General features: G+C 39.3%; 3 protein-coding genes and 1 long non-coding RNA gene across 7 annotated transcripts; 3 read left to right on the top strand and 1 right to left on the bottom strand.

The window, feature by feature from the left end:
- Nucleotides 1-162: 162 nt before the first annotated feature.
- Nucleotides 163-3,664, top strand: LOC119891469 (serpin A3-5-like). Of its 3 annotated transcripts, none has more exons than XM_038703140.1 (6): nucleotides 163-297; nucleotides 1,963-2,590; nucleotides 2,699-2,769; nucleotides 2,870-3,063; nucleotides 3,180-3,327; nucleotides 3,419-3,664. In XM_038703140.1, the coding sequence occupies exons 1-6, from the start codon at nucleotides 178-180 to the stop codon at nucleotides 3,611-3,613; spliced, it is 1,356 nt and encodes a 451-aa protein (XP_038559068.1). In that variant the 5' UTR covers nucleotides 163-177; the 3' UTR covers nucleotides 3,614-3,664. The 3 variants fall into 3 exon arrangements, with proteins under 3 accessions (XP_038559068.1, XP_038559070.1, XP_038559069.1); XM_038703142.1 differs by lacking the exon at nucleotides 163-297 and adding an exon at nucleotides 534-690; XM_038703141.1 differs by lacking the exon at nucleotides 163-297 and adding an exon at nucleotides 1,326-1,430.
- Nucleotides 3,665-3,819: 155 nt separating this feature from the next.
- On the top strand, nucleotides 3,820-10,293 carry carnmt1 (carnosine N-methyltransferase 1). 2 transcript variants are annotated; one of them, XM_038703145.1, is made up of 8 exons: nucleotides 3,820-5,757; nucleotides 6,187-6,382; nucleotides 6,524-6,690; nucleotides 6,892-7,032; nucleotides 7,355-7,482; nucleotides 8,120-8,233; nucleotides 9,202-9,305; nucleotides 9,403-10,293. In XM_038703145.1, exons 1-8 carry the CDS (start codon nucleotides 5,621-5,623, stop codon nucleotides 9,568-9,570), a joined length of 1,155 nt encoding a protein of 384 aa, XP_038559073.1. In that variant the 5' UTR covers nucleotides 3,820-5,620; the 3' UTR covers nucleotides 9,571-10,293. The 2 variants fall into 2 exon arrangements, with proteins under 2 accessions (XP_038559073.1, XP_038559072.1); XM_038703144.1 differs by having other exon boundaries at nucleotides 7,304-7,482.
- Nucleotides 10,294-10,519: 226 nt separating this feature from the next.
- Nucleotides 10,520-12,753, bottom strand: LOC119892377. The gene is made up of 3 exons (XR_005442547.1): nucleotides 12,623-12,753; nucleotides 11,135-11,312; nucleotides 10,520-10,886 (listed from the first exon to the last, which is right to left on the bottom strand). It is a non-coding gene; the product is annotated as an uncharacterized LOC119892377 (long non-coding RNA).
- Nucleotides 12,494-14,128, top strand: wu:fa19b12 (uncharacterized protein LOC560551 homolog). The gene is made up of 2 exons (XM_038704576.1): nucleotides 12,494-13,041; nucleotides 13,274-14,128. The coding sequence occupies exons 1-2, from the start codon at nucleotides 12,661-12,663 to the stop codon at nucleotides 13,442-13,444; spliced, it is 552 nt and encodes a 183-aa protein (XP_038560504.1). The 5' UTR covers nucleotides 12,494-12,660; the 3' UTR covers nucleotides 13,445-14,128.
- The last annotated feature ends 147 nt before the right edge of the window (nucleotides 14,129-14,275 follow it).

The raw sequence follows: 14,275 nt of genomic DNA, 5'->3' as shown, positions 1-14,275 counted from the left end.
GCTTCTCAGGCAAAGTGTTGGTGCATTGCCACGTAGGAGTGAGCCGCTCTGCCACGCTGGTCCTGGCTTACCTGATGCTGAAGCAGAACCTGACCCTTGTGGAGGCTATTTGTGTTGTGAAAGACAACCGGGGTGTTATCCCAAATCGAGGTTTCCTCAGACAGCTCATCAAACTGGATGGCCGGCTCTTTGGCCCTCACTGAATCCTGCCTGATAGCATTACTGCTCAGCTTTCATCAGGAAAAATCTGATAAAGATAGCTCCCATCCTGGATTATCTTTTCATTGCCACAAACAAGTATGACAAGTTTTACATTAAAAAATATGAATCTGGTGCAGCTTTTGGTGAATGTCTGGCAGTCAGTTTACACATCAGTGCTACTTACATACAAAACATGACTTTCTACTGTATGGTACAGTATGTATATGGAGTATGGGCGGGAAACCGTAATCATCACATCAACATGTTTTTTTCATGCTACTGAAGCAAACAATGGCTGCTTTGCTTTTGGCCAGGGTTGAACAGAAATCATTACACAGAACATATGCAATGGTTGAGCAAATAAGAGGTTGAGATAGAGAATAAACAAAGCCAAAGTTCAGTTGCTATGATCAGTCTTATAAAGGGGAGATATTCCTCTGTTCAGCCTGTGCTTTGCTGTCTGTGGTTGATGATACATACTGTAAGCAGGTAAGTGGTTAAAAAGCTTTAGACAGCTCAGATCAATTGTTTTGGAAATGTTTCATAAGTTTAACTACTGCAGTTAAAAACAATATTTGACATTTTGAATTTGAGATTTTAACCCTAGGATTGGCAAATCGTTCATATGTGTTAGAGCTGTAGATGCTTTAGAAAATACTTTATTTACTTATTTATAATATTTACTCCTTTTTTAATCCTCCTTGGCGGTTCAGGGGATGTGTTGGTGAAATTTCAGGAATTTAAAATGAAAGCCCCTGAAAACATTACATATTTCTCTGTTACAATAAATATTAGCACAGAGAGAAAATATGACCTGTTCATAAAGTAACCAAGATTGTTCCATCTTTACAGAAAATAGTATGTTCCCCTATAAGCCCAACACTCAGTAAGAAGTTGATTGAGAAAATAGGTTTTCAGGGCCTTTAAAGCAACATATTAATTGTAGCTTTGAGAAGCATTACTACATGAGTATTTGCAATAGCAAACTTTGTTCAGAGATGGGAAGTATTTATGAAACATGTATTTAAAATACAAAATAGGATTTTCTAATTTGTATATGATAGGTCGATGAAAATAGCTTTATAAATATATAATGGTGTAAAATACTTTGTGAGAAGTGTTGTGATTACATCATAAATATGCTGCCTCTGATTGGTGCCTACTCAGTTATTTGCCCAGACTTATTGATATCAGAGCACACTGATCCACACCCGAAGAAGAAGGTCAAGGTGAGAAACGTTTAGGTTGCTAACTTTCCATCGATTGTTTTAGCATAAATTGCTAGAATTCTTAACAGTTCCTGATAAGTTTTGGTGTTCGTTTTAATAGCCTAGGCTAAATTAATTCATGTGATGTTCTTGCCAACCATTTGATCCGAGTGCTCAGCCCTCACATTTAACATTAACTTTAAGTTTTTGAAGGTTTGACCAAAAAAAAGCGTTTCAGAATTGTTGCACAACATTACTTTATAATCCCACAGGATGATGTAACTTCTTAAAAGTACAAGCTTGCCTTATTGTCATTAACATCGTTGTGCTGCGACACCATTAGCATGTTGTCAACCCATCCACCACTACTATTTGTTGTAGCTCAGATGATGCTACATGGCGTGGCTGCTGTATTTGGTAGTTACTTTTGATATGTTTAAAGTTAGGGTATTTGGTATCTTATTTTAAATTACATTTTGATCATCATCTTTGACCAGCCCTGACTTTGTGTAACCGAAATAAACAATGCTGCACTTTTGATCTTTTGTCTTAGTTCACAATGATGCGTGCAGCACTGGGCATCTGGATCTTCTCTGCAGTGATCTGCGTGGGGAGAAGCCATCACCATATCGGTCATGATTCGGCAAACCAAGACACTGCACTAGACAGCAGCGCCAACAGTCTCTCACTGGTGACTTCAGCAAACAAAGAGTTTGCCTATCGTCTGTACAGGAAGTTAGCAGCTCATGCTGACTCAGGAGGCAAGAACATCTTCTACTCCCCAGCTAGTGTGACTGCTGCCTTGGCTGCCTTGTCCGTAGGAGCACGGGGGGAGACCCACAAGCAGCTTTTCAGCGGTCTGGGTTTCAACAACACCCTCCTGACGCAGACAGATGTGAATCAGGTCTTTCAGGTACTCCTCGAAAGGGAAAACAAGACATCAAGTGAAGGGACCGCTGTATTTGTGGACAACAAGTTCAAGCCACAACCTGAGTTCCTGGGGGCCTTGAAGCAGTACTACTATGCAGATGGGTTCAGTGTCGACTTCACCAAAACCACAGACAGCGCCAATACCATCAATAAGTATGTGGAGGAGAAGACCAATGGGAAGATAGACAAGCTGGTCGAGAACCTGGATCCAAACACAGTCATGTATCTTATCAGCTACATCTACTACAAAGGTAAAAGGTTCCATTAGATGAGATCTGGTTTGTTGTCTGTTGGCTCATTTTGATATCACACTCTATCAAGCATAAGTTGTTTTATTTCTGCTCATCAATGTCAAACAGGAAAGTGGGCGACTCCATTTGACCCCAAGCTCACCAAGGAGGACACGTTCAATGTGGACGCAAACACCAAGGTTCAAAGTTGCTTTATTTATTCAGAATGGATTTAACAGTACAACAATAATTGTGTCTTTTCCAATTATGGGACTTCATTTTTAAATTGTCATTTTCAAGGTTCCAGTCCAGATGATGAATATGGAGAAGAATGTTGAGATCTATAACGACCAGGGAATTAACACATCAGTCCTCCACCTCCCCTTCAACAGCACCTACTCCATGCTGCTGTTGTTGCCTGATGATATGGCAACACTGGAGAGAAACATTGGCGCAGGCTATATCACTAAATGGCTGAAGTGGACGAAGTCCAAGTTGGGGAAATCTTAAATTGTCCTTAAATTCTTGGTTTGAGAGCTTTGACCGGTCATGTCACTTATCACAGTCAGATCAATCACCACACATTTGTCTATTTCTCAATTTCTTTTAGGAAATATAACATATATATTCCACGGTTCTCCATCAAGGCTTCCTTCACGCTAAATGATGTGTTGACTGAAATGGGAATGACAGACATGTTTGGTGATCGTGCAGATTTGAGTGGCATTTCAGAGACGCAAAACCTGGTAGTCTCAGAGGTAAGGACAGAGAGCATATGTTAATGCACACACGTTCCCTTACATATACTCCATTCACCTTTCACCTAACTCTGCCTCCATTGCACCGTAGGTTGTTCACCAAGCTACCCTGGATGTCGATGAGGTCGGAGCCACCGCTGCAGCTGCCACAGGCATTGGCATAACCCTCATGTCCTTCCAACACATCCCTGTCTTGAAGTTCAATCGTCCATTTATGGTCGTCATCACTGAACGCAGCACAGAAAACGTCCTGTTCATGGGCAAGATTATCAACCCAAACATCTGATGGAATAAACACTGTGTTTACTGAAGCACAGCTGTTGCATCACATATACAACCTTTGTCCTGTGGTCTCTTGCTTGTGTTTGCTTTTTCATTCGTTTTTGAAGGTAAAATAATACAGAGACAACACATTACCAACAGGCATTTTCACTCACTTCGGTATAACAAAGATAAAACTTTATAACAAATACAATAAATTCAGGGACTATGGAACTTTTTAAATTTATCCTCTTCTATCTCTTCTTCACTATTTGACTGAGCACTGGGACATTTCTGCAGTTCCTAAGTAAATATATCCCAGCCTGAACAACATTGATATATTTCTCTCATTAAAACAACTTTTATATACAAACCAGTTTTGTATACAAAACTGTTTTTCCTGAAATCATAGAGGCCTCTAGGCTGGTTATCAACACAACAGGTAAGTTTATCTATATATGAAGAGATAAAGAAAATGACATGTCAGGTCAGCCCAAATGTAATGCAAAATAATAAATAATTACCAAATATTATTCATTACTTAAATCAAACAGCCACTGGATGGTCTTTCACCATGTTAGAAATATCATTAGTTAGTTACTCCAACAGGTCAAGTGTGTAGTATAATCTGCTGTGAGTGGGGCTGTATTATTTAGATGTATTTATTAGTTTGCTTTCATGAGGTAGATACATTACATTTATCCAAAGCAACTTACAATTGCTATACATGTCAGAGGTCACACACACCTCAGAAGGAACTAGGGGTTAAGTGTCAGGGACACAATGGTGGATTGAACCCAAGTCTCTCACACCAAAGGCATTATCCATTTCTTATCCATTGCGCCATCGCCACCCCAGATAGTGTACAAGCAACAAACTGCAGTCTAACCATCTGACTGTGGGTGGCAGCAGTACCAAAGATATACTACAAAAGATGAGGCTTTGCACGCTGCTCTTGCATGGTATACACTTCCTGTCTTATGGACAGATGAGCATAGATGATACAGTATTTTGAAAACTCTACTCTCTTAACTTCTTATGTCCTGTTCTTTTTGTCTTTCATTTTTTCTATATTTTATACACGTACCCCTGGTATGAACATGTTTTGTGTATAAAGTGTTCATGTATCCCATTTCTGTTCTCTAAAATATATATATTTTTTAAAGTCAAAGGTGAAAATTAAAGTAAAATAAATAAGGTAATACAATTTATTTACAAATTACAAGTAATTTGTAAATAAATTGTATTACAAAATATGAATTCATTAGAATTAATATTGAAACTTAACTGTACGAATTAATTGCAGTGATAAATATCATTAATTGTTTTAAAATGTAGGCCTAACTATTTAACCTCAGGTGGTACAGGAAGACTAAGCCACATCTTAGAGGTTACTGGTGCATTCTTGCCATATGTACTTCCTTTTCAGAGGCGAGGGAAAGCTTTCCTTGGTTAGAGTATCTTAAAATCTTGTTATTACATGTATTGTCTGGAAAGGGACCTGCTTCAATGGACAATGTTAAAAGTATAGATTTACTAATTGACTGACTGAACCATCTCTGACGACTGCGAGACACCTCTTAGATCTCGCGAGAGTGCGTGCGGAGCCAGAGACAGGCCCCAAACAAAGTTTATTCTCTCCTGGTGTGTCTATCTGAAAAATGCCATTTTAGTGTCAGAATGTTAAGAAGAGTTGTGACTTGTGAAACGTGGGTCTAATAATTACTTAGGTGACTTTGGGGCTAAACAATCGGTCATAACCTTCACGTCACGTTCACTTCTCCCATTGGAGTGAATAGACTCAGAGCGAGGCAGTGACGAAACCCACGTGACACAGATACAGGAAATGACTCTTAAGTGAACCATCTCTCTTTTTTGCTCCAGCTTTTGCTCTTGCAATAAATACCATGGCCAGTCTCACAGGCGACACGCGTCGTTGAGTGCGGTGCTGGCTGGAATCATAGAATGAATAAATCCCGTGAAGAAGAAGTTTGTCGTGTTTTGATTGGACGGCTGTAAATTTGTTTCAGACATGGCCGAAACAGCAGGAGAGGGAGCGCAAGGAGGACCCTTTTTTAACAAAGAGAGAATGAAATACAGCCCCGATGAGGAGGCCAGACTGGAAAGGCAGCATTTTTGGAGAATAATCGATGCTTTTAGATTTTACAGGTACAAAATCAATGCTTAAAATAAAGCACGAGTCAGGAAAGGGCAGTTTGTGTCAATAGGCGATGTTGCTACTAGCAAATAACCACAGCAAAGGATTGGTTCGTATTGGAGGGAAAATTGCAAACTGTTAATGGTTATCACAATTAAGTCAGCTTGTGTTTAACCAGCTTCCTGCGACATTTATGTGCTATTTTCTGACTCCTCTCATGTCATGGCTCCACCCTTACTCCCTCTAACACTGCTCACAAGTTAAAACCTAAGAGAGGAATGATGTGATCTAACTTATCATACATCTTACTTGAAAACAATAAAGAGTAAATAATATAGGGACCAGTATTGGACCCACAAAACGTGTGTTAACCCTCTGGGGGCACCTGACATGAAAAAGCTTGTGCACCAGTGTCTCTGACTTGTGTCTCTTCTCGTCAGGGTCCATGTCGAGGAGCAGGTCAAGCGCGCTGAGCGTCAGTTTCGGAGCCTACCACAGCACCACCAGAATTTGCTGCCAGATGTTTTGTCCAATTTGGCCCAGATCAGCAAGTGTGCAGACCACAACCAGGAGTTGCTGCAGGCCATCATTAACAACAGCCTCCACATGTTTGAAAACATTGAGTACGGCGAGAGGGTAAGGCTTGACTTACACCAGGTAGTCTACTGTACATAAACAGCATACACACAGATCCAAGACTGCATACAGATGTTAGTTTTTTGTTGTTATTTCCTTAAGGAAATTAGGAAAAGATGTTGTGTCTGAATCAACTTCCAGGAGGATCCGCGGAAGGCGCGACCATCCACTACATTTGACATGGACAAGCTCAAGTCCACCATTAAACAGTTTGTCAGAGACTGGAGCGAGGTGGGCCGGGCTGAGAGGGACACCTGCTACCAGCCCATAATCCAAGAGATCCAAAGACTCTTTCCAAGTGACCAATAGTAGGAAACATTATGCTCACTCACACACACTATGTAACAAACACCTGCATGCATGCCACGAAACAACGATACTCAGATGATACAATCAAACACCCTTTTACATGTGCCATGGTATCAGACCACCCTGCAATACCTCTGATAATGTGACTTACTCCATGTTTTCCATGTGATATGTGCATTTTGTACATTTTATTATGTCAGTGATGTGTCTAAGGTGAGCGTGCTGGTTCCGGGTGCTGGACTTGGCCGTCTAGCCTGGGAGATTGCTCGGCTGGGTTATATTTGCCAGGGCAACGAATGGAGCTTCTTCATGCTCTTCTCTTCAAACTTTGTTCTCAATAGGTACAGCGCAAACAGACACTAACACACCTGTGATTCCAGCTACCTTACACTACCTAGGGACTTTTCACATTCCTGTGCATACCTTCCTACAGGATATCTCTGCTTGCTTGAGGTGGAACTGTTAATTATTGAGATTAGTATTCTATAAGTCAGTGATCACAAATGAAATCAGAACACCTAATTCATATTCGGTTGTTTGGCCTTGCAATTCTGGCCTCATACTCTGCACAATACCACTTTTATCACTTTCAATTTGGACTGTTCCATTCAGGTGTGAAAAGGTGAACTCTCTGACCCTGTACCCCTGGATCCACCAATTTAGCAACAACAAGAAATCCTCTGACCAAACACGACCAATCACATTCCCTGATGTCAACCCTCAGAGCTTACCGCTAACTTCAGACTTCTCCATGGTAGCAGGGGACTTTGTGGAAGTCTACAGTGAATCAGGTCAGTAAAAGCTGTGTGGATCTTTCACCTTTTGTTAGTTTCCCTGAATTAGTACGCAGTCAAATTGAATAACACCTGGAAGAGAAATGTGCCAGTGAGGGCTTCAGGCGACTTTGTGTCCCTCCAATTAGACATCAGTCCCTCCAAAATATGCAATCTAATGAATAAACATTTTGTCCTCCCATTTAAAAATATTCTTTTAGGCAGAGTTTTTAAACATTGCTGTGTCACAAAATAATAAAACTAATTGTAATGTAGTTTTTAGAAAAGCTCCTGTAAATCTGGTAATTTCTGCTGCAATAATCTCAAAATATCTGAGATTGTGTTATTAAGGATAGACATTTCACATTTTTATTTCTTTGATTGATGACATTAGCTCACTAATACGAATGCAGGTAAGAGTCCTTACTCCAAGCTTCAAGGATGAGTTACAGATTATATACTGTACTCAAATACAGCTGATCTCCATTTGATGAAAAGTACAATATCATTACATATTTATATGACCCAAAAACAAGTGAATACTTTTGATGTGAATGTACTATATATGATGAATAATTGATCACTGTGGAATTGTGTACTTTAGTAATATTAATTTACAGCTATTGTGTGATAACATATTGTCTGTTTCTGTCAGAGTCCTGGGACTGTGTGGCTACGTGCTTCTTTATTGACACGGCTCATAATGTCATCGAGTATGTGGAGACTATCTGGAAGATTCTTAAGCCTGGTGGAGTATGGATCAACCTGGGTGAGCCAGTTTTTGTATAAAAAATAAAAACAAAAAATACACCACCATAGACATGTAAGTTATAGAGAAATATAGCACAAAATGCTCTTTTAATTTATTCATGCATTCTTGTAATTATTTTGCTTTTAGCCGTTGTAATTTCTCTTCTGGGTTCCCACTTTTCCTGGACTTACTCAGTTAAGGTTTAAATCGTAGATTAAATTAGTTGTTAGTTAGTTGAAAGTTGTAAAGTTATATCTTATCTATGGAAGCCCTAAATGGCCAATCCATTCAAATATTTATTTTACTCTGTTTTCCCGTGATAACAGGATAATTATCTCGTGGTAAGGTAAAACAGTAGTTTATCACAGTGATTTAATGGTAATTTCACTGTGCAGATCAGTGTCACTGGTTAGCTTAGTTGGTAGAGCACAGGACTGGTATGGTTAGAGTTGTGGGTTCGATCCTCACAGAAGACCAATTTTATTTCTTCTTTTTTTATCTTTTTCATAATCCTCTACAACAAAGATCTTATGAAGAGATTGGTCCATATCCATCAACCTATGGATTTTCCATTTCCCCATCATTCCCAGGCAAAGGAAATTCCTGTGCTTCCTGAAGGCTATTTCGGAACCTTTTGAAATAGCAATTGGGAAATGTGTGATTGGATTCCCCTGAATCTCTTCATTACAACTTTGTTGAAGAGGATAATAAAAAACACACAAAAGAAGAAAAACAGTTGTTGAGACCAGGGGTCACTCCTCCAATCCTTGAATTACAAGGCCTGTACTCTACCAACTGAGCTAACCAGCCACACTGTAAAATAACACACCAGCTGACCCCTGTATTCAGCTATGGTTTGTTATCTCAAGATCATGAGAAAATTATCCCGTTCTCACGGTAAAACGGAGTAATAAAATGTTTGACTCGATGGCGTCTTAGGGCTTCCGTACTTCCCTCAAAGTTTACATCTTCATTGTTTTCTTCAGGTCCACTGCTGTACCACTTTGAGAACATGGCCAATGAGCTCTCCGTTGAACTTAGCTACGAAGACATTAGGACAGCGATTGTTAACTTTGGCTTCCACTTGGAGGTAACTCATACTTTGATTTATACCCATGGCTGAACATCATGTTTGTCTTCAGGAATTTTGTTCCAGTAGTAAAACAGTGTTTATATTTCTCCTGCAGGTGGAGAAAGAGTCAGTTCAGACCACCTACACAGAAAATGACCGCTCTATGTTGAGATACGTTTATGACTGTGTCTTCTTTGTGGCACGAAAACCCGCTGGCGTGTACTTTAGCTGTCAAGAAGACGGCCAACACCAGAGTTCTGCACCGGCTATGTCACCACGGTGAGAAGATAAACACAGCCTGACGTGACTGGAAATTCATTGACAAAAAGAGGACTAAGCGACGATTAGACTGACAAAATGAAAAAGACAATGGACACAGAAAAAAAATCAGTGGACATGCATATCTACATATTTTTTATGATGTATGTCATGGAGAAATATTACCAACTCTGCAGGCCCTGTTTTTCTTTTTTTGTGGGAAGCGCTGAGCACCTGTATATGGTTCAAAGTGTAGAATGTAAAACAAAATATTGATGTACTGTGTTACGCATAACACCTGAAAATCATCTAAATACTCTATATCTCTTGATACCTGGGTTTGAGATGAGTCAGTTACACTGAGTTGCTATTTTGTTTTAGTGGTTTGTGTGTCAACTACAAGCCGTGAAGATTTCTTTTAACTGCGATCTTACTAATTCTCATCTTCATTGACTTTAACTGCCTGTGTGTGTGTGTGTGTGTGTGTGTGTGTGTGTGTGTGTGTGTGTGTGTGTGTGTGAGAGAGAGAGACAGGACAGCGAGATGTGAACATTTGCTTTTGAAATCTATTTATTTTTTTCAAATATGGTGCCAATAACTATGTCTACTCATTTGCATTGATCCTCCGTCAACCATGAAAATGTAATCAAAACATGTTTCAGCTTTTCAGGAATAAGTTGTTTTTAATTTGGAGATTTTCTGGTTTATAATCACACTTTGGAATAAAGCCAAACATTTACAAAAAATATTGAATCTCCAGAGTTTTTGTATCAAAAAAAACTTTAAGCTCTTTATTATTAATTAATTTAACAGTTTTTGTGTGTGTGTGTATGTGTGTGTGTGTGTGTGTGTATATATATATATATATATATATATATATATATATAGTTTCAGGAAAGTGTGTTCATTTAAGGCTGTTTATCTTGTTTAATGAAAATAATAGTATGTACTAATTACAATGAAAAATACATTATTTGTAATTCAAAATAATGGTTGTTGATAAATGAATTAGTGACCCCAGCATGATTTTACTGCTTCCATGGGAGCTCAGACCATCCTTATGGGAGCTGACCTCCCACTGGCTCCCACGTAACTTGAATTGTATATGTATGACTAACAGATGCACACACACACATACACACATATATAGCATGACAACCACAGCTGCATGCCATTTACTGGATGATGTAGCCAATGGAAACTTTTAAATTAAATGTTCCATTTTAGAGGCAAAGTTCAGTTTTGTAACCAGTGTTAATAGCTTAATAACTGACATGTCACATTACTTAGAGTGGATGGTACCTGGGCAATAAGCAGAAGGCCAAGTATGACAGTCACAGTCTGAGAAAAGAACAACATGAGCATTGGGTCAGAGTGCAGTTCAGCAAAATGCTAAAGCACACCCGCCTGGGAGGTCAACTGATTAAACAATTATAAAATATGCAGCATGAAAGCACAATAACAACTGAAGTAACTCTTATAACTAATTGTTGAGTGAAAGGGCAAACAACAAGCGGTGGTAACTAAATCTGTGGGAGCTCAAACATGTTTGAAGGCCCAGTTAACATCTTATAGGTTAGTAGTATTACCTTAGGCTGATCGAACAGGAAGCCAATGAATTGTCTTTTATACCAGCACGTCACGTAGCAAGCCAGAAAGTAGATCATTACAATCAGGGCTGTAGCTCCTATTGAAGAGACTGAGATCATGTCTGGTCTGTGGTGTTTTTTCTGGGAATTATTTGAAGCAGCATGGGGAAAGAACATCCTGAAATGAAAGAAAAACAAATACATGGTGGGTATTTTATAGACTAATTCCAGTATTTTTAGATTTGACAACTTTTGAGCTGACAAAAATTTATAAATAAAGGACTCTTTTTCAACCAGCAGGACTGTAGTCCTGAGAAGGCTTTGAAACAACATTTAGACAACTTGCATGTTGGGGAATAACAGTTCTTAAGGGTTCAGCGGGAGGAATTGGACTTTGACATCAGTAGGTCTATTTCTTAGTGATGTGTCGGTTTACTTTTACTAACTGAAATATACAGTGTGTGTCTGTATAGAGTTGTGTCATTTATTTATTAACCATACTATTCAGTTTTCATTAGTAGGGTGTTATTTAGGTTGTTATACAACTAGTATAGTTATTCTTGAAATATCCCACTTTTTAACCATCACTATGACAGAATATTTCCATGTACTGCAGATGAAGAATCGTGCATATTTATGTCTTACAACTAATAAGAATGTAACTTAGGCAGTGACTATTATTTATTTACTATTTATTACTTATTTCTTATATTTTTACACAGGCTGAACCCCTACACGGTTACTGTAGATTAACCAACTGTGCCATATAAATTGCTGTTCATACAAAGGCATACATCCTTACATTTGCACTCTCCATTCTCTAACTCTGTCCAATTCTCTTCTATACATTTTTAATATATTCACATTGTTTAATATTTATATATAGTAACTCCACTGTACATATAGAAGAATCAGAATCAGAAAGAGCTTTATTGCCAAGTAGTATCTTAAAGGTAGGAGGAGTTTGCTCTGGTGATTAGGTGCTAGACATAAACATACAGTTGACATAAATAAATGTAAAAATTTATAAATATGGAATAAACAGATGTTCAAGTTATAAAAGAATAACATAACTATGTGTAAAAGACAATGCCATTTACATGAAGATATAATATAAACTCATCTGTAAAAACACTAGGCTATATTTCTGGTTAGATGCAAACTGCATTAGCTCTGTACCCATACTTTGCATAATGACAATAAAGTTGAATCTAAACCGATTCCTTTCAAAGAGCCGACATTCCTATCACTTCTGTTTCTAGTAAACTCCTGGTCCAGATCCAGATAAAGTGAAAGCACGGATCATCCTGAATGTACCCGCCACAGGAAGCGACTGTGTTTACTCCCCTCTGATTGGTCATCCCGACTGCCTCTCAATGATTTTGCTACCGGTGCTGAATGTTTTGTTGAACTCATCCACGCAAAACATTAGGCAGTGAAAAGCGGCTGGACTCGGTGTCTTTTAGTACCACGTGTTGTTTGCCTTACTGCTGGTTTGGTTTAGTGCACCGACGGAGCTGACGTTCATGGCGAAGAGACGCGCCGAGGACGCTCTGCTGCACGACTCTCCCTCCAAAAGATGCTACCGCTCACTTTGCAGTGTTGACATGCAGCTGGGAAGCATGGCTCCGACCGGGGGTCTGAGTCAGCCGTCCCTGATGGCTTTACTGGGCGGCCGCTCCAGAAAGAGACCGTACTACTTCGAGGACCCTGAGAAACAAGAAGAAGCGGCTCTTTATCATCGCAAGGCCACACACTGCGACACAAGGAAGCACGCGGCAAGTGTTTTGACGGTGCAGACTTCTGGAAATTTCCAGGACCGTCGCAGCTCCAGCGCGCCCACGAGCTCCAAGAAACGCCCTCGAGAGGACTGCGCGGGTTCAGAGACTGTTATTTCTAATGATAAAGTAAGTTATACTTTATAACATACAGCAGAAGTCGGCAGTTTAGGTGTCATAGCAGTCCACTAGATGTCACCCTTTACCAGTTGTATAGCTCGCTGTATTCCCAGCGGTCTGTCAAATGTCAGAGGGTGAACTATGGCTCTGATTTAGTCCAGTTTAGGTTGATCTCACCAGTGCAGCCACTCTAAAATGTCACTGTTTGCTGCTTTGACCTCAGTCATTCTCTCTTTCTCAGGCTGATGAAGACACCAACGCTGAAGACTCCACTTACAACTCCTTCCAGTACTGGAGGGTCCCCTTACCCGAACTTGACCTTTCACTGCTAGAAGATGCCAACGACCATTCCCAAACAACAAAAGACAAGACTAAAGTCAAAGATTCGTCTTCTGATGCCATGGAAACCTGAAGATGATAGATAGGTGCAGCGATCAGCAGCAGGCAAGCATCATGATGAAAATGTGATGCTTTTCAGCAGATAGACTTGATGAAATGCATCCAGGTGAGATGCAACAACCTGATGTCGCAGACTGCCAGCCCTGTCAGAGTGATAAAGGGTGTAGCAAGTGAGCGGCATGCTGGTGTAAGATCTCAGTGAGATCAATGAGATATACACTACAGCAATACTGTTCTTGTTACAATGGGGACCCACTTCTTCTAAAGGTTGCCCATCCATCCTTAAATAGCAGAAAGCTAGTTTTCTTATAAAAAGAATATCTATTTAAAACAGCTTTCTGTTAAGTGTTTCAGACAGACTGGTGTACAACATGCTTTTTATTTTGTGCAGAATCCCTACTGTGCAAGCCTAGTATAATGTTAAAGAAATTAGGTTATTAAGTTGGGGCTATGCATAACAGGTCATATTAATATCTTTCAGAGCATGTTATTTTTATTTAACTCATCCTAAAGTTGTTGTTTGTGTGATTGATTGTGTGACTGAGTTGTAGAACGAAATATATTTTTTTCAAAACACCTTACTAAAGGCTTCAGTGTATTATCTACATGACATGGTACTGATACAACTGTTTTCTATACTCGTGCAATTTTAGTTTTGATTACTTTAAAATGATAATAAAATTCAAAGTATTTGTCAGACCTGCTATTTGATCATCACCAATATGGAAATATGGTAGCAAATTACACACACGTGACAATATACAGTAAATACAAATTTAACAGATCACACAGTCAAACCATGAAACAGTAACATATTGAGCATCCTTTCGCAGTCTATATAAGG

This window comes from Micropterus salmoides, unplaced genomic scaffold, assembly GCF_014851395.1.
Source record: "Micropterus salmoides isolate LMB-PRFRI ecotype aquatic unplaced genomic scaffold, ASM1485139v1 Ms_hic_scaffold_7, whole genome shotgun sequence".
NCBI classification, from domain to species: domain Eukaryota; kingdom Metazoa; phylum Chordata; class Actinopteri; order Centrarchiformes; family Centrarchidae; genus Micropterus; species Micropterus salmoides.
Note: the sequence above shows the minus strand (reverse complement) of the source record. Positions and strands in the feature narration are given on the sequence as shown.

Excerpts from the sequence above, each read along its gene's own strand:
- LOC119891469 (XM_038703140.1), top strand. The coding sequence starts at position 178 with ATGGCCGGCTCTTTGGCCCTCACTGAATCCTGCCTGATAGCATTACTG. Across the intron at positions 2,591-2,698 it reads CAGCTACATCTACTACAAAG|GAAAGTGGGCGACTCCATTT; the intron begins GTAAAAGGTTCC and ends AATGTCAAACAG. Across the intron at positions 2,770-2,869 it reads ATGTGGACGCAAACACCAAG|GTTCCAGTCCAGATGATGAA; the intron begins GTTCAAAGTTGC and ends GTCATTTTCAAG.
- carnmt1 (XM_038703144.1), top strand. The coding sequence starts at position 5,621 with ATGGCCGAAACAGCAGGAGAGGGAGCGCAAGGAGGACCCTTTTTTAAC. Across the intron at positions 5,758-6,186 it reads GATGCTTTTAGATTTTACAG|GGTCCATGTCGAGGAGCAGG; the intron begins GTACAAAATCAA and ends TCTTCTCGTCAG. Across the intron at positions 9,306-9,402 it reads ACTTTGGCTTCCACTTGGAG|GTGGAGAAAGAGTCAGTTCA; the intron begins GTAACTCATACT and ends TTTCTCCTGCAG.
- wu:fa19b12 (XM_038704576.1), top strand. The coding sequence starts at position 12,661 with ATGGCGAAGAGACGCGCCGAGGACGCTCTGCTGCACGACTCTCCCTCC. Across the intron at positions 13,042-13,273 it reads CTGTTATTTCTAATGATAAA|GCTGATGAAGACACCAACGC; the intron begins GTAAGTTATACT and ends TCTCTTTCTCAG.